This window comes from Manihot esculenta, chromosome 17 (assembly GCF_001659605.2).
Source record: "Manihot esculenta cultivar AM560-2 chromosome 17, M.esculenta_v8, whole genome shotgun sequence".
Lineage (NCBI taxonomy): Eukaryota > Viridiplantae > Streptophyta > Magnoliopsida > Malpighiales > Euphorbiaceae > Manihot > Manihot esculenta.
The window spans coordinates 32,796,513-32,823,100 of NC_035177.2; the positions used below are offsets into that span (position 1 = coordinate 32,796,513).

The 26,588-nt window shown below is 30.9% G+C and overlaps 3 protein-coding genes across 3 annotated transcripts; 2 read left to right on the forward strand and 1 right to left on the reverse strand.

The window, feature by feature from the left end:
- The first annotated feature begins 373 nt into the window (after positions 1–373).
- On the forward strand, positions 374–3,810 carry LOC110605582. The gene is made up of 6 exons (XM_021744205.2): positions 374–561; positions 1,566–1,856; positions 1,967–2,073; positions 2,191–2,323; positions 2,448–2,642; positions 3,283–3,810. The coding sequence occupies exons 2-6, from the start codon at positions 1,581–1,583 to the stop codon at positions 3,562–3,564; spliced, it is 993 nt and encodes a 330-aa protein (XP_021599897.1). The 5' UTR covers positions 374–561; positions 1,566–1,580; the 3' UTR covers positions 3,565–3,810.
- An 8,486-nt stretch (positions 3,811–12,296) lies between these two features.
- On the forward strand, positions 12,297–13,544 carry LOC110605053 (RING-H2 finger protein ATL74). The gene has a single exon (XM_021743354.2). It carries the CDS (start codon positions 12,627–12,629, stop codon positions 13,290–13,292), a length of 666 nt encoding a protein of 221 aa, XP_021599046.1. The 5' UTR covers positions 12,297–12,626; the 3' UTR covers positions 13,293–13,544.
- An 8,412-nt stretch (positions 13,545–21,956) lies between these two features.
- LOC122722257 (secreted RxLR effector protein 161-like) lies at positions 21,957–22,929 on the reverse strand. The gene is made up of 2 exons (XM_043952459.1): positions 22,297–22,929; positions 21,957–21,965 (listed from the first exon to the last, which is right to left on the reverse strand). The coding sequence occupies exons 1-2, from the start codon at positions 22,927–22,929 to the stop codon at positions 21,957–21,959; spliced, it is 642 nt and encodes a 213-aa protein (XP_043808394.1).
- Between the last annotated feature and the right edge of the window lie 3,659 nt (positions 22,930–26,588).

Sequence of the window (26,588 nt, forward strand, 5' to 3'; positions counted from 1 at the left end):
TATTCAATACACTTACCGTCTTATGAGGCTAGAAAATTAAAATTATTAAATAAAGGTTATTTTTTATTTTTTTAAATATTTAAATTATTTGTAATTAATTTCATTAATAGTCTTAATTTGTCATAAAATAAAGTTTTGTATTTCAAAGTTCAAACCTCTCCTTTTCATCGCGCTGGAGCGTCATTTCAAAAATCAAACAGTGGCAGTCTCGATATTAACTAAAAATCCAAGGGTAATAATCACTAAGACTTAAAATAAAATTAAATCCTAAAAAACAGCGGAGACGGGGACGGTCAATCACGTGTGAGTATCACGTGGTTGCCGGCCTAGGTCGGGAATTATCAGTCTCGCAGCGACGTCGTTTCGTTTGCTACTGAGGTCTCTCTCTTCTCCTTTCTGTCGCCAGTTACCCATTTCCATCCAATTTTCTCACTCTACTGTTCTCGTTTCTCTCTCTAAAAATCTTATAAGTCTCCCCATTTTCACTCTCCCACAAACAACACTGCCGACGACTGCTTCACCGATCCTTTGCTCTCTCTCGCTCTCTCTCGCTCTTCTTTGGTACATACTCTCTATCTCTACTTTGTTTTTATACTGTGTGTATTTGGAATTATCTGTTAAAATTTCTATTTCAGCTTTCAGAAACCTGATCTGTATGGAGAGATCTTGCTATTTGATGAGATTTTTCTTTCTGCATTTCTTTTTCCTTTTCCCATTTGTTTGGCTTTTTTAAGCGAATTAGTAGAATATAGATCGTTGTTTTGGTTAGTTTTTTTTTTTTTTTCTTTCCCCTTTGTTTCTTGAAGTGATTTGCTTAATCAATTGAGCTGCGCCGTTTTAATTTCAGTGTGGATTTGACTAAAGGTTGTTAATTTCGGGGTTACCATTTCTGACATATAAATAATAATTGGGGGAAAAAGAGAAAAGAGCTAGGATCAGGTCTTATATTTTGGCTGTAGTAACTCATGCTTGGGGTTTGAAAATGTAGTCACTTTTTTTGTTACCCTTTTTTGGATTGATTGAGTTTGCAGTTTTTTGGACAATTTTGATCTGCATCTGTAAACTTATTATAATGTATGTGTAGTAGTTAGTAATTGATGCTGGCGTGCTTGATTTGAAGTTAAAAGGGAAGTTTGGTGTCGGTGTTTCAGCATGAATGGCTAAAAGGATTTTTCTTCTTGGTTTCTTCTAGTATTTGAGGTTGAGAAGAATAGAAAAGAGGACTGGTGGTTGTGGCTATGATATATTGTTATCATATTTTTTGCAAGTCTTGGCTAAATTTTTGCTAAATACGTTTTAAACCCTGCAGTGTATTGAACAGATAAGGGAACTGATGATTTTGTGACTTAAAATTAAGGGGCATTTGATTTTTCAATTATTGTTGCTTCATGCACCACAAGGATATCTGTACTAGTGATGGGATAATGATTGGAAAAAAAAAAAAAGGAAGTGCTTCAGAAACTTTTTTGTTTTTACTTGGGTGGTTATAACTTTATGCTGGCCAATTTATGTGTTCAGTACATCTCATGTGACAGACTTTGCTGAAACACTTTTTTCTGTTTCAGGCTTTTGTCCCAACAATGATGTCGGGGAATGCTCTTAGAGACCTAAATACACTACCTGGTTCTGAGAGGAAGAATGAAACCTCTGGTAAAGGAAATTTTGCCAAACCTTACTGTGAGAACAGTGATAAAAATGTCGAAAAATGGGAGAGAAATAACTCTGCCTTATTGGTTTCAACAACTGTTAATGGAGATGGAACTGCAAATTCTGGAGCGGAGATTGGTAATGCAGAGATGGAATATATCGAGTCTGAGAATTTGAGTGATGTAGAAGATGTTGATACCAGTGTAAAGGTTAGTATGTTGGACTTAACATTTTAGATGTCATATTTTTTTTTGTTTCTGAGGCACCTATAGCCCTTCATTTCTTTTTATGTGCATTTATTTCTTGTTCAATGTTTCAGACACTCTTGGCTGGACTAGACTCTAAAGATTGGGTTGTGGTTTGTGAATCACTGAACAATGTACGTCGGTTATCCATATTTCACAAGGAAGCATTGCTGGATATGCTGTGAGTCTCAAAATTATTACTTGATCTAATTAATAGGGCACTGGTGTTCAAACAAATTTATCCCTCCTTTTTCTTCTCAATAATGGATCCTTTCTTATGATCAAATGCAACAAACAGGGGGGATGTGATACCACTCATTGTCAAGTCATTGAAGAATCCAAGAAGTGCAGTTTGTAAAACTGCAATTATGACTTCTGCTGACTTTTTCAGTGCTTATAATGATCAGTTAATTGATTCATTGGATCCTCTGGTACTTTCTTTCAACAATAGTTTCTACCTCATTTTTTTGAGTTAGTCCTTTTTTACATTGTTTTTGCCCCATTTGAACTGATGTGTTTCTCATTTTTTCTAAAAAATGTGGTTTCATGATGCAGCTTGTGCAACTTCTCCTTAAATCTTCACAAGATAAACGATTTGTATGTGAGGCAGCTGAGAGAGCTCTGGTGGCAATGACTACTTGGGTTTCCCCTATACTGTTGTTACCAAAATTACAGCCATATTTTAAAAATAGGAATCCTCGAATTCGAGCTAAGGCGTCAATGTGTTTTTCTCGAAGTGTACCACGACTGGTAGGAAGATGAATTTTAATGGGATCATGTCCTTTTCAGTTTGATTATTGATGTTAATTGGTAGTTTCATTCCTTCTCTTTTTCCTCGCCTCCATAATGAGAGTACATCTTAAACCTTCCATTATTTCAACTGCCTTTCCTCTTTGCATTTCTAATTTCTTATGATATTTCTTCCTTTGATGTTGCCAATAAGATACCAACTTATCTATTGTGACTTGAGAATTTGACAGTACTGTATTGTTTATTTGACATTTTTAAACAAATCATGTTTTTTAGAGTTCTTAATCGGCATCCAGGTATTATTATTTTACTATTTTGATTAGAGCTGCTATTCCTTGTCTGTCTCTGATGATACCAGCAACCATATTGCATACGGCTAGTATTTTGGCAATTAAGATGCATAACCGACTTCATGCTTTTACATGTACATTTGTCCTTTCTGCTGTGAGAAGAAATGATTGCTCCTTAATCATGTGTAGGCATTGTGGAAAAGAAAAGGTTTCCATCTAAGGATTTGTTTGGATTCGTATACTTGCACTATATTTAAATTGGATTGCTTTTATTTAGTTGCCTTTATGTGCACTTGTTTGGTTGTTCCTCATTTATGCCCTTGATCATTTAATCATGTTTGTATCAACAGGGTGTTGAAGGGATTAAATCATATGGGATTGACAAATTGATCCTAGTAGCTTCGTCACAGCTCAGTGACCAACTTCCTGAATCCAGGGAGGCTGCTAGAGCTCTCCTTTTGGAGCTGCAAACTGTGTATGAGAAGTCACATGACCTCACACCAAAAGTATCTGAGCATTCAGAGCTGAGTTCTTGGGAGCATTTCTGTCAGTCAAAGCTCTCCCCTTTAAGTGCACAAGCCGTGCTTCGTGTAACCAATATCGCTCGGGAGGGTCTTGTTCTGGGTTCCTGACGGAAGTTATATAGAGCATATTTGAGTTTTAGTGAGTACGGTCTTTCTTTTACTCGCATATATGATCTCCAGTGAGCCAGAGTTTATAATTTGCTTTTGATTTTGGTTCATCAATATTGTCCTGTAAATACCATGAAACATTGAGATGTCTGAATTGCGGTCGAACAGGTAGTTGAATTGGATTATTCTTTGCAGATGGGTTACTGTTGACCATTAATTTCTTTAATACAGCTACGAATTTGTGCAGATTAGTTCTAAAAATTATTGCAATGCATTTTTCCTTCTTTGCCCTGATTTATCCATTTAGCCAAGAGAAATGAGAAAAAAAAAAAAAAAAAAGAAAAATGTAGTAAGGATGAAATCCTACAACCTAATCCGTTATTTGAAATTGAGATGTGGCTTTTGATATCTGATTAATGATGAGCATGTTAATTTCAGAGATGTTTCTACTTTGAACGTGTTCTGTTACTTTTCTAGGAAGTTCTTTTGACTTTTCCTATTTTCAGGTTTTTCTTTCTCAAGTTCTATTTTCAGTTTCAGTGCCCGTGAAGTGCTTGTTTTAATTTGTAAAGTGGTAAGATGTTTGGAAAATATGCGTCCGTTTGTTTGCGAAAGTAATTTAAATAAAATAAATTATTTTTAATTATTTAGTTTTAATTTAGAAAATAGAAGAATTTAATATAAATTATAATAATCAAAAGTAGAAAATAATTTAATTTTTTAAAACAAAAGTAAGTATTTTTTTAAAAATATGATTTAATTTTTTATATTTTTCATTGATAATTTTATTGAGTGTTCTAAATATTATAAAATTTTATAAATATTTTACATGAGTTTTTTAGGTTATAGATACTAAAAAAAATGAGCTATTCATTTGGTTACTTATAAACATAGTGTTTACTGTTTATAAGTTGATTTGGTTAATTGTTTTATCATATTATTCTATTTAATTTTAAAATATATTTGTCATTTTAATAATACCTATATCTATAAGCACTGCAACACCATACTTAATATATTTTTATTAATTTTAATAACCAATATGTTCATAAACTATTTATTATTTAAAATTATTAAAAGGGATCTGATGGGATAATTAAAAATAAAGATGACAAAATGGTTGAACTAGAAAAGCTGTAAAATGATATTGTTTAAGTAGATTTAAAGGAAGTGATGAAAGAATAAGCAAGATTTGAAAGTATAACAATGGTGGGTAAGATGTGATTAAGATGCTAATTATGGTGGGTAAGACAAAGATGGTTGGATCCACTTGTTTTTAATTCCATCTCACCTTCTCAATTAATAGCTTTCTCATCAAATTAAAGGACACGTGTCTAATTTCCATTGGGCCTCTCTCTTTTTTTTTTTTTTAAAGGCTTTGACCAAATCTCTAGAACAGATTTTATATTTAGAATAAAACTATTTGCTTCAAAGATTGTTTTATTATTTAGGGTAATTTATAATTTAGTTTTTAAATTTAATAAAACTCATTATCATTTTATTAAATTTATTGTTAATAAAAAGTTAACTCAAATTAAAAGATTAAATTATTATAAATATTATTAAAATTAAAAAAACAAATAATTATAAAAAATAAAATGTAAAAGGCTAATTAAATCGTTATATTCTAATATTAAATTTTATCATATTAAAATTTTAAAAATTAAATAATTTTTTATTAAAATAATAGAGATTAAACCGTATATTCTGTTAAATTTTAGAGATCACATAATAAATTATCTAATTATTTATATTTATTTTTTTATTTGAAAAATAAGTTAAAATGTCCTTAAAACATTTATGTTACATTTGATTAATATGTAATGCAATATAATATAATTAAATTTTCTATTAAATTACAATAAAAATTTTGATTATATTATATTAGATTATGGTGTGTTTGTTCTGTTTATAAAATAGTTTTTTACCTAATTTTTTTAGCCCATTTGATAATCTAAATGAATTAAATTATCATTTTGCTTATGAGTTATTATATTATTATTATTATTAATTTATTTCCTTTCCTCTCATTTTCCCTAGTTTTCATTTCTCTCCTTTTCCTCCCTTCCCTCCATTCCTAGTTTTTGTCTTTCTCTCAGTCTTCCTTCTCATTTCCTTTTTCTTTTTCTAGTACATTAGCAAACTCCATCAACATCAATACTAATACAATAAATTCAATAAGAAAAATAAAAATTACATTGATTTTGTTTTGAAGGATGATTAATTGGAATTTATCAATGGCAAAGAGAAAGATAAAAATAAAAGAGAGGACTAGATTGAAAGAGAGAAAGAGAGAAAGATAAAGGAGAGAGAAAAAATAAAATTGAATTGGGAGGGGATAATGAGATGAAAAATGCACAAAACTATTTGTTGAAATAATCTTATAATATTAGACAAATGCACTTTTAATTGCACTATTCGATAAAGGAAGAGAAAAAAATATAAGAATTTTAATATGGTCCGACTGTAATGTCCATATAAACTGTAATGTTTATATTTAAAAAGTTTTAGTTAACTGTATATTTCATTAATTATAAAAATATATTTATATAAGGATTTTAGAGACAAAATAAGAAAAGAATTATAACACTAATAAATGACTAATATAATCATATACAAAATAGACTTATTCCTCTTCACCCTCCCTCAAGTGCAACTAATGTAGCATATACGTTCAACTTATCTCATAACTCACAAAACTGAGGCTTGAGCAATGATTTAGTTAACACATCAGCCACTTGATCATGAGAAGAAATGTGGCGAACTTGCAACAACCTTTATTTAATCCAATCACGAACAAAATGAAAGTCAATCTCCATGTGCTTGATGCGGGTGTGTAGAACTGGATTAGCTGTGATATAAGTAGTGCTAATATTATAACACCAAAGGACTAGAGTAGAGGAAATAGGCAAGTGAAGTTCTTTGAAAAAATTCTAAACCCAAAGTAACTCGGATATCACCGTTGCTAAGGCTCTATATTCAGCCTCAGTGGACGATCGAGAAACTAAACACTGCTTCTTCAAAGACCAATAAATCAACGCAACACAAATCCATAAAAGATGGCATAACTTGTGGTGGACTTGTGATCATCCACATCACCTGCCCAATCAGCATCACAATAGCCATGTAGAGTATGAGTGGTGTGAGAAGGAAAGAAGAGCCAGTTTGTGCCAACAACGTTCACGCTAATTAGAAATAAGTTTCCAAGTGCCATTAGAAATAAGAGCATAATACTCCTTGGACATGGTCTCACGCTAATTAGCATGCTTGACAGCTTGAGCATAAGTAGTATGCTCCAAAGCAAAAGACACAAAAGCATTGAAGGACTAGATATGCTTTGGCTTGAGATTACTAGTTTGTGCTCTTGTCACCATGGGATGAGTACGACTAGATGGGGAAGAAGGTTGGCTCTTAGCAGGAACAGAGCCACGGTCAGAATAAGTGGATGCATCAAATTCAACAAGTAAACCAAGGCCTTTGCCATAAGAAGCAGGTGTAAATGACTTAGAAGGCAGAGAGGACGATGGCAAGGATGTGTGGAGAGAAGATGGAGTAGTATCTGAAGTGAGAGGAGGTGATGCTGATTATGGTATATTAGCCATGGGCATAGGTATGTTAGTTGTAGGCATGGGTATGTTAGCCGTGGGCACGGGTAAAGTAGGTGTGGGCACATGTAAGTCAGGCATGGGCACGAATAAGGCAGGCATGGACACGAGTAAGGGAAAACTGATTATCAATGAGAAGTTAGCCATGGATTTGGAAGTGGAAGTCACATTACGTTAAAAAGGGAAAACAACTTCATAAAAAAGAACATGACAGGAGATAAAAAAAAATTATTCAAGGAATGATCAAAGCACTTATAACCCTTATGAGTACGACTATAACTCAAGAAAACACATGGTTTTGATTGAGGTTTTAATTTAATCTTTAATTTAGTCTTTAAACAAGCAAAGATACGAAGAATACTATAATCAGGCTTGGTGGTAAACAAAACCTCATAGGGAGTGAGATGATTCAACCGCAAAGTTAGCAAGCAGTTAATGAGATAGACAGCAGTGTCAAAGGCATTGGTCCAAAAGTGGGTAGGAACAGGAGAATGATATAATAATGCATGATCAGTTTCAGAAATATGGCAATGTTTTTGTTCAGCACAACCATTTTGTTCCCGTGTGTAAGGGCAGGAAATGTGCTGAGTAATGCCATGTGTGTGCACATAAGAAGTTAAGGCTTGAAATTCTGCATCCCAATCAACCTGAAATTGTTGAATTGACCGACAAAAATACTTTTCAACTAGAGTACAAAATTGATGAAAAATATCCAACACATCATATTTTTATTTGAGAAAATAGATCAAAGTATACTTACTAAAATAATTAAAGAACACCACATAATAATGAAAACTATTAATAGATATAATATGAGTAGGGCCCCAAACATCTAAACAAATTAAGTCCAAAGGACCAGTAGTATGAAAACCTAAAATTGAAAAAGGTAAGTTATGAATTTTGCTGATAGCACAAGCCTAACATCGACTTTTATTAAACTCAGAAACAACACTAGAAGACATTATTTTCTTAACAGTAACAAAAGAGGCATGTCCAAACGTGCATGCCATGTTTCTAAAGAAGCAATTTTAGAATAGAAAGAAGTCTTTAACAAAACACTAAAAGGCGACTGAAGAGAAGGTTGTATCCGAGCAAGAGAGGACTTCTCGGCAATAGGGAGAACATAGAGACCAGCTTCATTCAGGCCTTGATAGAGTATAGCCTTCGTTGCCAAATCCTTCACAAGAAATAAGTCAGGAAAGAATTCCATACAAACATTGTTAGATTTCATAAAAAAACTAATTGATAATAAATTTTGTGTAGTGATGGGCACGTGTAAGATATTATCCAAAAGAAAACAATGATTAGAAATAGACAAATTAGGCTTTTCAATATAAGAGATAGGTAAATGAGAGCCATTACTAAGTGTCACTTCTTCAGGTCCTTGATATTTATAATGAATAGCAAGGTTATCAAGATTGGTAGTAAGGTGGTGCGAGGTTCCACTATCCATAATCCATGACTGATTTTGTTGAGGGATAGTGCAAGCTAAATTGAAAACAAGACGAGTAATACAATTGTAATTATCTGCCTTTGAAAAAGGACACACCCGCAACACATGACCCATACCTCTACAATTATAACATGTTATACTTGAGGCATCCACTAAACTTGGCTGGATTGCAGTGGTATATGCTGGCGGAATAGGTAAATGTGGTAGAGCAGAGGAGGAAAAATAAGGACCAGAAGTAGAAGAAGAGACTAGACCTCTGCCGTACCCACCATTTTGTCCGCAACCTCTGTCGTGCCCACGGGTAAAGGGCTGAGGTTGACCATAAAAATCTGTAAGAGCGATAACAGTAGGCTTATCTAATTGTAATTGGTGTTCCTCATTAAGAAGCATACCATACAATGTTTTATAAGAAATATCCTCTTGTTGTGCTTCAAGAGCTTATGTAAAGGGTCGATATGTAGGTCCAAGACCGACTTTAATGAATTCGATCAAATCATCATTTGAAATAGAATGTTGTAATGCAACAAGTTTATCAGAATATCATAAAAGGTTTTAGTTAACCGTATATTTCATTAATCACAAAAGTGTATTTATACAAGGATTTTAGAGACAAAGTAGGAAAAAAATTGTAACACTAATAAATGACTAATACAATCCTATACAAAATAAACTTATTCCCCTTTAGTATTCATGGTAAGATAGAGATGAAGTTTTAGAGATATATATAATCTCTCAGAACCCTCAAAACACTAATGCTAGTGTGCAAGGCAGAAAAAATTCAATCATTTATACCTCTCTATTCATCAACATTGATTCTCATTTTTTTATCTAATTTAGGTTGTAGTGCGTGAAATTTTTTAAGTCGAATCACAATTCGCTCCATAAAAAAATATATATCTAAAAGTCAAGCCACATAATTAACTATTCTTCTCCTTGGCTTGAATTATCTTTAGCATCAACAATCATCTTATAAACTCTATCTTGCTAAAATACCCTTACAAGGGCACTACTAAGTACCATTGATACTAACCAAATCAAGGAAATTCCTAAACTTGTTAATAGGAATGCTTAGATCATCATATCTATCAGATTATATGTGTAGAGATATTATGCGTAACTATTGTATCCTATAATACGTCTCAAATAGTGTTTGATATCAATATATTTTATTCTTTCATAGTACATTTGATTTTTATGAGACGAATTACACTCTGACTGAAACAGTCCGGCCCAAATAACTTTTGGACCTACTTTTCTCTTTGCCCAAAATGGTTAACCCAAGTTATTTAATAGTTTCGTGTTAGCTATTATATACAATTCGGAATTGCCGTAATTTTTCGATGTGGGACGCGGTGCAAACAGGCAGCTGTTTCTTACACTCTCCCCTGCTAAATTTGTGACGTCCTCGTCGCAACTGAATCGAATACAATTGCTAATCAGGACCGGACCCTTGGATATTGTGGTTCGCTAGTACCTCGGGCGACTTCACCTCGTCTCTCACGGGTAGCCATTTCCTCGCAAGTCCACTAGCTCCGCACAATTTGTTTGACCCAGGGTGAGCTCTGATACCAATTGAAACAGACAGGCCCAAATAACTTTTGGACCCACTTTCCCCTTAGCCCAAAATGGTTAACCCAAGTTATTTAATTGTTTCGTGTTAACTATTATATATAATTTGAAATTGCAGTAATTTTCCGGTGTGGGATGCGGTGCAAATAGGTAGCTCAAGCAGGCAACTGTTTTTTACACTGAATATCATGAAGTAGTATCAATTTGTTCTGTATCAATCCAAGGTCATTTACCAAACTCTGTAACCATTAAACTTCTTTTACCGCTTTTGTTAGAGTTATGTATTCAACCTCTGTAGTAGATAAAATAAACACTATTAATATATCATGTAGGGTCTAATTATAAAGAATAAAAAATGTCATTTAGGCTGTCATTTATACACAATCACACTTTTCCTAAATTTATCTTTCGATTTGAATAAAATTTCTTCAAAATTTGAATTTTTAATTTGAGGTGTCAAAATCATAACTTTAGGATTAAAACACAAAAATGCGCATAAAGGTGGAAATTTTTAGTGAAGGCCTTTATTTTATTGTAAATGAAGATAGTTATTTTGTGTTGTTAGCACTATAAGGACAAAGTATAAATAAAGCTTAGTATTGTTGATACGACGTCGACCTAATGAAGTTAGTAACTTTTTATGCCGCTTGTAATTTTGTTCATAAGTGCAAAGTGTTGAAATAGACGCACTTAGTTTCCCCAAAGATGCTCAAGCATTGAATGCAATAAGCGTGAAAAGTATGAAAGCATATGTAAAAAGTTAAAGAAAGTGGAAGGAGGGAAGAAAATGGATGGAGATAAAAGTTATTATCTATTAATTATTATTTTAAAAATTTTAAAATAGTATTAATTATTAATAAATTTTAAAATTTATTAATAAAAAAATGATTTATTCTTTTGAAAAGAGAGTTATATTTTATTAATATCTATATATATATAAATTTATTAATAAATTTTATTTTTTAAATTAAATTAAATAATAAAAAATAAATTATTTTATTAGAAAATATTTTTTAAATATAAATTATTTTCATGGAAAAACGGAGGCTAATTTTTAAAAAAAATCCAAATTTTATGTGTGTGGGGCAGTGTACTGAAAATAATTAGTTTAACAGTGTTGTGCAATTTAAATGGGAGGAATTGTTGCAACTTAACATAAACATTATTACCAGTTGTCCTGTCATTAAATTCGTGTATGTCGTTGTCTGGGAAGCTGTGTGGGATTATTTAGTGATAAATAAAATATTATAATTCTATAATTTTTATAAGATATTTCAATTTAATAGAAAAGCGTAATATTTTCAAATTTTTTTTATAAATTTTTAGACATAGCAAGGGGGAAAATCTCTGCTCATATTACATCTCTGCCATTAAAAAATATATATATATAATCATTTAGTTTGGGAAGAAAAGAAATAAAGCATGTTGCTGTAATTTCAAACTGCATATTAATATTATTCATGTTGAAAACACCACACCATTCATTTTGCGATTACAAGGGCAAAAAGGAGAAAGCCTCTCTATCACTCTTTATATATATATATATATATAACTTTAAAAAAATTAATTAATAATTTAAAAGCCAATAAAATTATCAAAAATTATAAAAAACTAAATTTATTTAAAATTTAACTCAATAAAAATTTAATTTATTTTTTAAATAAATTAATTTTAATTTTAATTTTTAATGAATAAACTAAAACTTTATTTTAATTTATTTTCTAAATAGATTAATTTAGATTCTAATTTTTAATAAATAAACTAAAATTATACGAATTTATTGATGTTTAATTTTTTTTTTCAATTATTATGTTTAATTCATTAGGTGTTATGAATTTAATTACGTATTTAATAGATTGTAGTTCGTGAATATATTTATTTAATTAAAATTATTTAATTTTAATTTATTATTTACAATATAAAATTTATTAGAGATTTATCTATATCCTATTTAAAATTTAATTTAATAAAATTTCAATTTATATTTGAATTAGACTAAATTTAATTTTATTAATATTCGATTGGATTATGAAAAAGATAATCTCAAACATATTTTGACAATCTAACCCCAACTTGGGTAGGCTAAGTTGGTTTACACCTTAGAAAAGCACATAGGAACTCTTACTCTTGCAATCATATTGTTGTCTCCACCTATGAATTCTTGTTCTTTCTTACCCACTCCATCATAAAAGATTAACCAAACCCCTAATCAGAATCGTCAAATATTCCTTTGAACCAATCGTAATTCTTTCATAAAATATGTACAACACATATCCCATCTTCTTTTTATTACCATAATCTCCAAATCTTTCTCCTCCAGATTCCAGATCCACCAGCTTAAAGATTCTGTTTTGAGAAGGTTAATAATTTCTGGGCTAGTCTGAGATTCTGGGGTTGGGGATGAGAATCAAAAGCTCAACACAAGGAAGATTGTAATGAGCAGCAAGGATATTGGGCTAGCAACAGAGATTATAATCATGGCTATTGTCATATCTGTGATACTATTATTTGTGGGAATTGGGTTGTTGGTTTTAATACATGCTTGTGTTGTTGGAAGAAGTTTCAGAAACAATTCTGCAGCTGAGAGAGGAAGCCCTGAGAGAAGAATCAATATGTCTCAAGATGATCTGGAGAAGCTTCCAAGCTATGATTTTATAGCAAAAAGCAAAGGAAGTAGCCCAGTTGATTGTGCAGTTTGCTTGGAAAACTTCAAGGTTGGTGAAAAGTGCAGGCTGTTGCCAATCTGCAAGCACAGTTTCCATGCTCATTGTGTAGATGAATGGCTTGTGAAGATACCCATCTGCCCAATTTGCAGAACCAGTGCTGCTGATTCAAAAAAATCAAGACCAGGGCATGCAATTGGAGAAGAGAGTAGCCATTTTAGTGATACAAGCATTGACATGAGAGGGAGTCTCACAACAGACAGTAGCCATTTCAGTGATGTGAGCTTTGAATTCAGGGAAGGCCAGGCTCAGGTATCATCAGCAATCATTAGCAATGAAACTCCATTGGAGTTGAGGCAAAGCCAGGGAGAAAGTATCCAATCAACAACTAATACTCCATCTTCATCACTTGATTCCACTTCTGAATCTGCTCTATGATATTTTTGGAATACTAATTTTAAAATAATATACTTTTTCATAAGTGGGATTTTATTATAGCTTTTTGTTCTTGTTCCTTGTTTTTATTGTATCAGAATGGAACCTTGTTTTGTGTTTGGTAGATGTAAGTTGATGGGTTGCTGTTCTTTTCATTGTAATGAAGGTACAGTATGGTTGGTTGAAGGCTGCTTGATATTTCTTGGTAAAGATTGGATAATGATGAAGTTGTCATCTCCTTATTTCTTCCTTTACAAGATCTTGTTTTCATACTCAATTGAAGCTAAGGAGTTCACTACAAGAAATATTGAAATCAGCCATAAAAAATTTTATCTCAAAAATAATATGTAATTGTTATATATTACTGTTATAAAATTATAATTATCGATATTTTATAATAAAGTTATGATTGATATTAAAAAAATTAAAATAATAATAAATATTACTGTTAAAAAGGATATTTTACCATTAATCATAATTTTTATCATTATTATATTTTTTATATATCACTAATTCTCGTATGTTAGTCAATATAATTATAAAATTAAAATCAATATAAAAATTTATATTTTGTTACTAATTATAATATTTATTATTGTTCCATACTAAGCTATACTAAAAAAAAATTGAAAAACTCATTTTTCATATTTGATTGTATGAGAAAATATGAGAAAATATAAAAGAAAAGAAGCTTTAGAAATTTTTTTTATTGATTTAGAATGAAATAAAAATAATATTATAATGCAAATCTAATAAACTAAAAAAATAAATAAAAATGAATAGGTATAATTTTTTATAATTAATTATTTAAATTTATAAATTTTATATTTAAAGTATAAATATCAAGGTCACATTCATTTTAAAAAATATATATTTAAATGGAGTTTTATTCATTCCATGTATCTCAATCATAAAATGGAAAAAAGATAAACACACAAATAAAAATGAATCCTAAAAGAATTATTAGATAATTAAAAATATGGTTGTTTTCAAGAAAAAAAAAAATTGATGAGGGGGCTGAGGTAATCCTGGGCTATCTTCATCATAATGGAACCACATATTAAGTACAATTCAACTCAACCAATGGGATTTCGAAACTTCTAGTGGGCCCTAACCGGTGCATAATCAATTTTTAATGCCACTTTAACTAAAATCATATTTAAATTTATTTATCTTTATAATTTTTTTATATATATTATTTTATTTTTAAAATTCAATATTTTAATATTTATAATTTCATTTTGATATTGAAAGCCCATCAATTTATATTTAAATATAATATATTCTTTTAACACTCACCTACCTAATCTGATTAGGTAATAAATAAATCTGAGTAAACTCCCTTGATTTCCGTTTTATTTAAAAAAATGTGTTCTTTTATTCAACAATAATATTTGAGTAAATATGGAACAAATATATAATTTTATTGATTCTTTTAAATAGATAATATAATTTTATTTCATTATTTTTAATAAAATAAAATTAATTTTTACACAAAATATAATTCATGCAATCATTTTAAAACTCTATTTAAATTTTCATTAGAAAAATTCAATTTAATTTTTTAAAAAATAAATAAAATCATAGAAGATTGCACATGATAATAATAATAATAATAGTAATAAAACTACCAAAATAGGGCATAAGCCACATAATGTTGTAAATAATGACATGGGCTATGGATTTATTATGGACTAAAAATCTGCCGGTTATGTCCTCGTCAGTAACTTAGCAACGGATTCATATAACTGTTAGTTAAAGTTAGCAATAGAGTTAACGATGAAGAAGTTGCATCAATAGTTGCGATATAGTAATTTTCATTGTAGTGACATTAATAATCTTGTTGTTATCTTTACTAATTTGATTTTTTATTTGTTATGTTATGGCTATAAAATTATCAAAGCAATCTGTCAATGCATAAATCAATTTCAATATTTTAACCAACATATTTAAAATGTATATATTAATAAAATTAAAAATATTTCATATAATTATTCAACGTTTATAAAAGTCTTATCATTTTGCACAATATATTAATATGTACTGATAAATTAAGATTTAGTAGGGTCGCCAGATACTGACACCTAGACTAATGTTTGATTTGATGGGTAGACCTGATTAATTTTATGAGGATTGAATACCTTTGAGATTTCATATATGTCCCTCTATACTCGATCTTAAGGAGACCCTTCCGACGTTCAAGTAAAATCTTAGGACTTTTTGAGTGATATCTTAATGGAAAGTGATACACAATTGAAATAAGAAAATTGAAAATAGAAAGAGAAAGAGAAAGCTATGGAGAGAAAAAGAGAGGTTGCTTCTAAGAATATGTGTAAGAGTGTGAGAGGGAGAGAGATTCACCCTCCCTTCTTTGAGTTAGATCAATGGTATATACACCAATTGATCATTCTGATAACCCTTGTATTATATATCATCGGACTAGATAAGGTTATCCTCTTATAAGTGTATCAGACGACTTATTAATGATGGACAATTGGTTAATAAATGTGGAGCCAGCTAATCCATGCCAATTTTTATCGTGGGCATCACGTCAATCTATTTTTTCACACACGCATTTATGACTTTGATGATGTACCAAAAGGACATCCAATGTATAGGAGGTCGACATCCTTCCCTAGTCTCATTAGGTCGTGCTTGGCTCATCCGATCTGTACCACAATGGGGTTCCCTTGGTCACTCAAGTTTGTAGTGTTCATATTTAACTCCTGTTTGTGGCACAAGTTTTAAAGAGATCTACTCATCTATTTCAGACTTTGGTAAGGTCAGAGGTATTGGTGGTTTGATCCTCATACCTCATAGGTTGGGCTTTCTATTGTCTAGTCAGACGGGATGGTAAGGCTGACATGACTCTTTTGAATCCTGTATACATGAGTCATGATCCTAATGAGACATGTTATTTATATGTCATTAGATGTCCTTTCACTTATTCAAGGGTTATTTATGATGGTTGGAGGAGCGAATTTAATCTTACAAGCTGTTACAGATAGTTTTCGACGCATTTCCCTCCAAGAAACACACCTTCACTGTCATCGGTTCTCAAACAGGCGCCATTAAATGAAGGTAATGATTATCAGGGGGTTTTCGAAGAATCGTCACCCGAGATCCTTTAAGGAAATTTGAATTTTGAATTCTTCGGCCTATAAAAGCATTCTCCTGAATGCTTTAGTATACTTTGGCATTTTAACTTTGTCTTTCTGCTTCAAACTCTCTCCTTCTTTTATTTTCTTTACTGGGATTCTCTGCTATAGGTACATCTCTTTCTGCCATGACTCCTATTGAGTTTCCTCTAGTCGAGAGGCTCCCTTCTAATGTTACTTCTAGCGACTTTTGTCGGGCTATTTGTAAAGAACTTTTATCTGACCCTTCTTATTATATTCGAGCTCCTTGCTCTACCGAGCAGATCTCACTCTTTTCTTCTCCTCCTCCTGCTGGTCTTGAGGATGCTCAAAACGGGAAGAATATAGTTTTCTTCCTGAAACAGTTTGAGTACGGGCTGTCTTTTCCTCTTTCTCATTTTTTCATTGGGTTTTTAGGTTTTATAGGGTCTCTCCTAGGATGTTAACTCCTACTTCTGTCTTGTTCATGAGAGCCTTTGAGGCAGTGTGTTGGGACTGGGATTTTAGGCCATCTGTCAGCCTATTCAGGTCTTTCTTTAGGATTACTAAATCGAATAATGGATTTTGGAGTTTCAGTGGTCAGATAGATTTTTCCTTTTTTATTGATCATAAAGACTCCACTCATCACTGGATAGAGAGTTTTGCCATTGTCCATTTAAGGGGAGGGTAGGAGTGGGGTTTTGATACTTCTTAGACAGACGTTAATCCCTCTTGCAATGCGTTTCCTAGTTTTTCAGAGTGGGACCAGCTATACTTTGCTGGGCTAGCCTCTCTTTCCTTCAAATATGACATTTTCAAGTGTCTTGAGCTCCCTCCTGGGAATGATTGTTGTGCTGCTGATACTTATTGCTTTGATTTTTGTCTTTCTAGTTCTCTTTTTCTTGATTGAGACTTATTTTTTGGGTTTTGCAGCTTTTGTCATTCCAATGGGAGAGACTTCAATGCCCAGAAATTTCACATTGTCTAGGGATTCTATCAAGTAGGCAATCGAGCAGTTCACTCGACGAAAGACTATTGAGGTCGTTCACAAGGCGTTGGGACTTGACTCTCATCAAAAGGAAGACATGCTTCCATTGGCGATTGTGGGACTACATTCTAAAGGGGTCACTAAAAAGGGAGCTATTGGGTCTATAGACGAAGTAGGTGCCTTAGAGACTGCTCAGAACAACTCTTATAGTTCCACTGGGACCTCCTGCTGCCTAGTGCTCCCATCCAATCACTCCTCAGAGGAGGAGGAAGGAGCTAATCTTGTTAGGAAAAACTCTTGAGTTTCATCTTAAAGGTCTGACCCTTCTCCTCCTCAGAAGAAAAGGAGAAAGTTAGTCAAGGAGAGCCAACTGCGTGGGCCTCAAGCCGGGGAGGCCACCTCGGGTGATCATAGGAGAGGTGCTCCTAATATGGTAAAGGGAGGTAAGGAGGGCTTGTCTGCTAGTGTCAGCATAAAGTTGCCCCAAGCTCTTATTCCTCACGAGTCAATGGTCGCTTATACTCTAAATCAAGAGTCAACGCTTACTTCTATTGCGGAGCTTTTTCGTAACCACATTTTTTTGTCTTCTCCGGGTATCTTCGATCCTCGGCTCCTAGGGACCTTTTGCTATCTGGTCAAGTCCACTGCTCAGTCAAAAGCTAGCAGCTAGAAGCCTATTGAAAAGCTTTTTGCTGATTCCAAAAGACAAGTTCTCCTGGTATCTTCTTTATTTGTCTGTTTTCTTGGCTTTTATTTTTATTATCATGCTAATTGTTTATTTATGTTTGTAGGTCCTCATTACCCTTGTCGAGTTCAAAGAAAAGATGAAGGGTGCCCAAGAGGTTGCTCGTGCTGAAGTTGAGAGGGTTAAGTAAGAGAAGGCTGCTTGTGTTGTCGCATTGCTAAAAGGGGAACATGAGGCTGAGGTGAGTAGATTGAATGAATTACTTGACCATATTCACCTTCAGAATGACTGGGTTGCTCAATTAGAGAGCCAATTAGTTGAAGAGCGGTATGAGGTGACAGCTCAGTTGTCCTATGTCCAAGTTGATGCGGAGTTGAAAATTGAAGGTTTGCTCTCACGGACTATTCATCTTGAGGGTGAGCTTGTGAAGATATTCGAAGATTTAAAGCAGGCTTATCATCACTTGGAAAGGTCTCGGGAGGATGCTCGCACTAGGGGTGAGCATTCGGTCGGTTCGGTTCAAAATCGAATCGAACCGAATAAACCAAAAACCGAAATTTTAGTGTTTATAAAAATTGAACCGAACCGATTTTGGTCAGAAACCAAATTGAACCGAACCGGTCTGATTCGGTTTGATCGATTTCGATTTTTAATAATTTTTTATTTTTTACACTTTATTTTTAATATTTTAAAATTTAATTAAAATATTTTAATCTTAATATGATTTAATTTCTCTATATTATTGAAAAAATATATTATTATCACGGTTTGGTTCAGTTTTTTCAGTTTTTTTCTGATCAAAACCGAACCGAACCGAAATAACCGAAATTTCTGAAATTAAAAATCGAACCGAACCGAAATGTATAAAAAACCGAACCAAATTTTTAAATCGATTCGTTTCGATCGGTTTTTTCGGTTTGAACCGAATACTGCTCACCTCTAGCTCGCACTAGTGAGGGTATAAAGAACCAGTATAAGCTGGAAGTGATCAAGCTTTCTACTCATTGCAAAGAGTATGAGGTAGCTATAGTGGATATGGGTAAGAAACATAAGGCATCGTCAAGACTATATATCAAAAATATTTGCAGTTTGATGAGCACAAGTCCAAGATTGTCAATTTTGCCATTCATTTTTATGCCAGCGCCTATAATTTGATGCTAAAGGCTGAGTGTGATGAGCCAAGCAAGCCTCTTAGTACTTTTCGACTGGCTAAGTGCAATTCTGGTGGTGAGGACGTACAGTATGGCTATGACGATTTGCCAATTGAGAAGCCTGGTAAACTCCTATCTTGATGACCTCTTCCTTCAAGACTCCCGTCTCTTCTTTTGAAGGTGCCCTAGAGAAAGATAATGATCCAGCTGGTTAGATGATTGTCAATTCTACTGGTTTAGAGGTTGTAAATGTCCAAATTTCTACTTTGAGAGATATTATTATTGCAGACTCGACTGTTGAGGCTGCTCGTGCCATCTCTAGGTTAAGCCTAATTTGACTGGTGAACTTGCTTCCTTTGAGAAAGATCAAGAGTAATTATTTATAAATATGTGGTGGGTTTATTTTTGTCTTGTCTTTATTAGTGCATATTTTTCTTGTAACTCGCAAAATTTTTTTATTAATGAAGAATTTAAATTTTATTTTTTGATTGTTATTTAATTGCTTATAATATTTATTTTTTTATTTTTATTGAATTTTAATTTCTTATTGAACATATTCAGCTCTATCGTTTATACAAAATCTTTATGCCTCATTAAATTGATAAGTTATTTATAGCATATTAAAATAACGATATTTAAAATTCAGATAGCAACAAACTAACTATTTAATACAGATCATAATAAAAACTTTTATAAATCAGTATGGAATAAAGTGTATCTACTGCTCAATAACCGTCAAATAATTTATAATTTACTAAACAATATACTCTTATTTATTATTGTCATACACTTACTTTATATTTTTTTCATATTATTATCCGTTAATTATATATTTTTATTATTTAAATATAATATTATCAAAATTAAAAAACTATTAAAATACTTTTTATAATTTTACGAATATTTTTATTTTAGTATTAATTGAACTTTAATAAATTAAATAATTTTGTTTAAATTTTAAACGTATTATTTATCTAAACCTTATTTCATCTTTCCAATTTTACTATTTGTATATTTTCACCTATCCCTCACACACACACACACACGTATTACTACTATTTACATATTTTCTTTATTTAAGTAGTAAATTATTATTTTTATTCACTAATTTTAATTTATAATATTTGTCATATTTTAATACTATATTATTTTTAAATTTAGATTATAATTATTAATTTTATTAACTAAATTAACAATAATAATTAAACAAATTACTTAATATTATAAGTATGTAAAAGAAAGTATAAGTATGTGGGTATTTTGAAGAAAAATCAATTTATGAGGGTATCTCCTGGGTTTCATCATAAGGGGGCCACCTACCGTTATATTTCAACTGAGATACCACTGGGATTTTGAGAACGTCTATTGGGCCCAAATCAAATCTCTATTATAGTAAACGAGTAATTTCTCAGCCAATTAATTAAAATTATTTAATTAAAATCAGGTAGATTTTATATTTAAATTTATGTTAATAATTTTTTAAGTTTGTAAATTTCCTAGTTTAAGTAAAAAATTTTAATAGAAAATAGTATAATTTGGAGTAAATTATACTTTAAAATTTTATACTTAATTGTTTTTAGAGATTTTTACACTTTCTCAAAAGTACTACTTTTTAAATTTACTTAATTTCAAGAAATTTATAAAATATTTTATAATATATAAATCCACTATTATAATTTTATTTTATTTTATTTTATTTTTAAAAAATTTTATAAAATATTTTTAATATATTTAAAATGATTATAATTGAAAAATTAATAAAAAAATTATATTTTTAAATATATGTGAAAAATAAAGTAAATAAAAATTATGAGATGAAAAGAGTAATATTTTTAAAAAATTATATATAATATATTTTTAATATTATTATTGTTTAAATATTAACATTATTATTTTATGTTAAAATTTTAAAATTATTTATTATTTTAAAATAAATATAAAAATATTTTAATTTTATATAAAAATAATCATTTTTATTTGAAATAGAATCAAAATAAAAAATCAAAATCAAAGTGTAGCGAATCGTACTAAAATTATTTAAAATTAAACAGAAATTAAAATTAAAATTTAATTTTAAATCTAGTTTGTAAAATTATATAAAACAAATTGAAAAGTTAATTTGGATTCCGATTTAATTCGGATTTTTAGTTAAAATTATAGCAAAATGAATCTTGTTAGAATTTTATGACCATGATGACAATTTATTGACTCGGTTTTGCTATTCTGTCTAGAAATTTCTTTTTTAAATGTATAAGTTAATTTGTATATTTAATTAATAAAAATTAAAATATTATATTAATATGTAAATTTTATTTTTTTTATAAGATTTACGTATCCAATTTAGATTGAATGAGCTTACACACCTAAAAGCATGCAAAAATTTCCTCCAATAACGTGTTCTCCAATGCCGACGAAATGGAGCCTCAAGTCAAGACACAGTAACAAGCCATTATTGAGTGAGAATTTTCATCTTGAGTCAGTTTCACATGTATAATGTGACAGAGAAATTCTTGTACATACTTTCATATATATATATATTTATTTAATATAAAAATAATATATTATTTAAAATTAAAAATAATATTATTTAAAATATAATAAAATTTATATATTAATATAATATTTTAATTTTTGTAAAGTTTGACGGTAAATAACTAAATCACAAACATAAATAATTAGACTTTTAAGTGATAATCTTATTGAAACTAAACTTGGCCTTTAATAGTCTTACAAGTACTAGAGAAAAGATAACAAACCATAAATCAAATAGAACTGTTACTCATAAAATCTATAACTAAAAGATTTAACGGTCAAAAAAATATATTTTTATTCAACCATCCTTGACTAAATCAAACACCTCTAACACTTCCTCTCTTGAATTTATTTTTCTTTGTCCAGAATTACTTCAAATATGCAGCACTTTACATGCCAAATTTTTTATGCAATATCTGAAATGCTTTCAACTCGAGAGATTTTATCGATAAATCAGTAAGTTGATTTTTAGTACCACAAAACAACAAATTAACAGTTCCTTTTTAGTAAGATCTCTAAGAAAATGAAATCTTACTCTTATGTGTTTGGAGCCACCATATAAAACTAGATTGTTGGACAGCTTAATAGTTGAAGCATTATCACACATTAGCTTTGTTCCTTCTGTTTGTGAATAACCAATCTCTTTGAGTATCCTCCTCATCCAAATGGCTTGGCACGCACACGCTACAACATCAACAAACTCTGCATCTATAGTCAATAAAGTGACTATAGACTGCTTTCGAGATGACCAAGCTATTGCTCCACCACTCATCATAAACACGTAGGCACCTAAAGTAATCTTGCTATCTTTCATGTCACATGCATAGTCACTATCACTAAAACCAACCAAATCACTAACTCCTCCCTTCATGTAGAACACACCATAATTCATAGTACTTTTCAAATACCTTAAGACCCTTTTTGCTACTACAAAGCGACATTGTGTAGGAGATGCCATAAAATGACTAATTAGACTCACAACAAACATGAGATCAGGACAAGTGGTTGTGAGATACATCAGATTTCCCACTATTTGTTTGTACAAAGTTGCATCCACTTCTATGCCATTTTCATCTTTGCCAATCTTTTGACCTGGAATAATTGGATTACATGTAGCATTGTAATTTTCTATCTCAAATCGTTTTAAGACCTCAGCTGCATACTTCATTTGACATATAAAAATCTGATCCTAAGTCAGTCATATCAAACTCATTCTTCATAGAACATTTGAATTCTTTTAATAATTCTTCATCATCTCCAGTAAATAAAAGATCATCAACATAAATACTCACAATAAGAATTTTACCTCTCTTCTTCTTAATAAAGAGTGTTTGCTCACTGGAACTACGTTCAAATCCTTCTTTGATGAAGTACGACTCTATTCGACTAAACCAAGTCCTAAGTGCTTGTTTTAATCTGTTCACTTCCCTTTTTCTCATAGCCTTTCGATTGTTCTACGAAAACATCTTCATTTCAACTCCCCATGTGGAGATGTCGATTTGACATCTAATTGATGGAGTTTCCAGCCTTTTTGAGCCTTAAAAACTATGATCATCCTCAAAATATCCATTATGGCCATAGGTGCAAATACTTCAGTGTAATCAATTCTATGCTCTTGTGTGTAGCCTTTCACCACCAATCTCGCCTTGTATTTATCAACTTCTCCAAGTTCATTGAGCTTAGTTTTATAAATCCACTTTACTCCAGTTTTCTCAGCACCAGTAGAGAGAACTACCAAGCGCCATGTTTGATTTTTTTTTTTCAATGGATATGATTTCTTCATCCATGGCCAATCTCCATTTTAGCCTTTTGACAGCTTTCTCGAAATTTATAGGATCCGAAACCATAAAAAATGCCATATTTGCTTCTTCATCCTCTTCAGACAAACCTTTACCGGAAACATAATTTGCTGACCACACAAGTGGACGTCGATTTCTGCCCTCTCTTATAGCCAAATCTAGTGTGACCACTCCTGGAGAATTAATTTCAGCATTTGTTTCACTTTCTAAAATAGCAGCTGGTTCCTCTGTAATTTCTCTGCCATCTACGTTCTTTTCAATATCAATAATATATCCCTAGTCTAATTCTGTTTCATCTTCAAAATTTTTCCAATCTCATTTATGATCTTCTTCGAAACCACATCAGGATCAAGCATTCTATACCCTTTCAATTCGCTACTAACACCAAATAGACACAACAACTTACACTTTTATCTTCAAATTTTTTTCTTTTTGCATCTGGAATGTGAACATGCCCTACACATTCAAAAACTCAAAAATAATCAATTGTCAGTTTCTCTCTACTCCAAGCCTCTTCTGGTGTCATATCTTTTACTGCAAGTGGAAGTGATCAATTCAAGAGGTGAATTGTCTACCGAACTGCTTCTGGCCAGAAACTCTTAGATACTTTCTTCTCTATTAGCATAGCTCTTACCAAGTTCATCACTATACGATTTTTGTGTTTGGCTACTCTATTTTGCTGTGGAGTATAAGCAGTGATCAGTTGCCTCTTCACTCCATGCTCCTCATCTTATTGGAGACCGTCATCACTCGTGCAAAATAATCAGAGATGGTTTCATCATTCTTCATTTCTAAAACCTCAAACTCTCTTCTTAATACATTAAGAAGTGATTTCTTCACTTTTTTATTTTCACTAAACCTTTGTTTCATTGAATCCCAAACAATTTTGGATGTGCGTCGGTCCAAGATTTGTTCAAAAATAGTGCGATCAATTGCCTGGAAAAGGTAATGTTTGACTTGATGATCTTTAGTTCTAGCATCATCAAGTTGTGCTTGTTGTGCCTCAGTAAGGTTTGTCCCTTCTATTGGTTCCAAAAAAATGTTTTCCACCAAGCTCCATAGACCCTTTACTCAGAGCAAATTTTTCATCAATCCACTCCGATGATCATAGTGAAAATCGAAGTGAGGAATCTTTGTTAAAGATTTGTCATCATTCATACTCTCAATCTGTGTTTACTCTCTATGTTCATTCTGTCTGTTTGATCACTAGAAGATTACGACTTCCTTTTCTACAAAGCCCAGCGGAGGCTCTGATATCAATTATGAAGTTTAACAGTGAATAACTAAATCACAAACATAAACAATTGAGCTTTTAAGTGATAATCTTATTGAAACCGAACTTGACTTTTAGCAGCTTTACAAGTACAGAAGGAAAGATAACAAACCATAAATCACATAAAAGATAAAATCTATAACTAAAAGATCTAACCGTCTCAAAAGAAACATAACTTTATTCAATTGTCCTTCACTAAATCAAACAACTCTAATAATTTTAAATAATTAAATGTAAATCCATACCAAAATTTTCCGGCTACACAACACAATTCCAGCAACAATGCACATGCAATCACAATCGCACAGCACAAAAGGAAATAAGTGACCCATGAAAAAAAAAATCAATTACAATCGGTAATATTTTCATAATTAAAAATTATGATTTTACATTATTATCCAAATTTTTAAAAATTATATGGATTATAAATATTTTTACAATTATAAATACACAATTATATTTTAACTATTTGCGATTAAAAAATTTAGACGCTATAAATAAATAATCTATACTTTCATAACCATTATTTTGGTCACTTTTTTTTTATAAATAATAAGTTCAACATATATATTTAAATTTGTTTGAATTTCATAATTTACACAATCCAAACATATAATTATTAATTGTATATAATATAAAGCAAGAAAATACTAAACATAATAAAAATATTTCCATAAATATATATAGCATTTACAAAATAATTATTATCAATATTTGCTCAAAATACAACCAATCCCATACAAAATCATAAAAACAAAATATACTAGTCAATCGTCATTTGTTACTGAGACACGTCCATGGGCGTAAGACTGTTTAGCCTATATACTAGTCAATTAAATTGGAGGTGGGAAGAAGTCTCTTGTCACAATTGGTTTGTCCTTTATCCTCCTATATATTAATAATTAATTTCTTTAATATCTACTATTAAATTTGGATAAGGTCTAATTCATCCCAAATATTAGCTCAAATGTGAAGAGTGCCTATGATCCATACAACCGATATGGGATTCAACACACCCCCTCACGCTCAGAATTTTTACTGGTGCGTGACACATTTATGGGGCGCCCAACATCGAACGGAGAGGCTGTGATACCATTTGAGTCAGGCCTAACTCACCCCAAAAGTTAGCTCAAAAGGGAGGAGTACCTATGACCCATATAAGGGGTACATTATCCCTTTCCAAAACCGATGTGAGATTCAACATCTAAAGTTAAAAATAGTGAAAATTCAATTAGTTTTGATTAAAATTAATAAATTAAAAATAAAATTTAAATATTTATAAAAATTAAATTAAATTAAATAAAATTTAAATAAAAATTAATTTAAATCAAATTAATTTAATTTAATTTAATTGATTAAATTTTTTATTTTTATTTAATAATATATTATTATTATTAAGTGATTTGATTTAATTTTATTAATTTTTTAATTAAAATTAAATTGAATTAAAATAATTAAAATATTTAAAAATAAAAATTAAATTGAATTAAAAAAATAAAAAATTAAATTAAAATTTTAAATTAATTTAATTTGATTGATTTTTTTATTTAAAATATTGTTAATGTAAATTTACATCCATTAATTTTTATTGATGTATTATTTATTGATAGTACATATATAAACATTGTTTTCCAAAAAAGAAAATTTGTGGATTAGAGAGCTCATCGACTCATGATCACTCGCTGCCTGATACGGAAGAATTCAAAGCAATGTTAACCACGTATACCTAGCAAGCCAGCAACGTTAACCACGAAT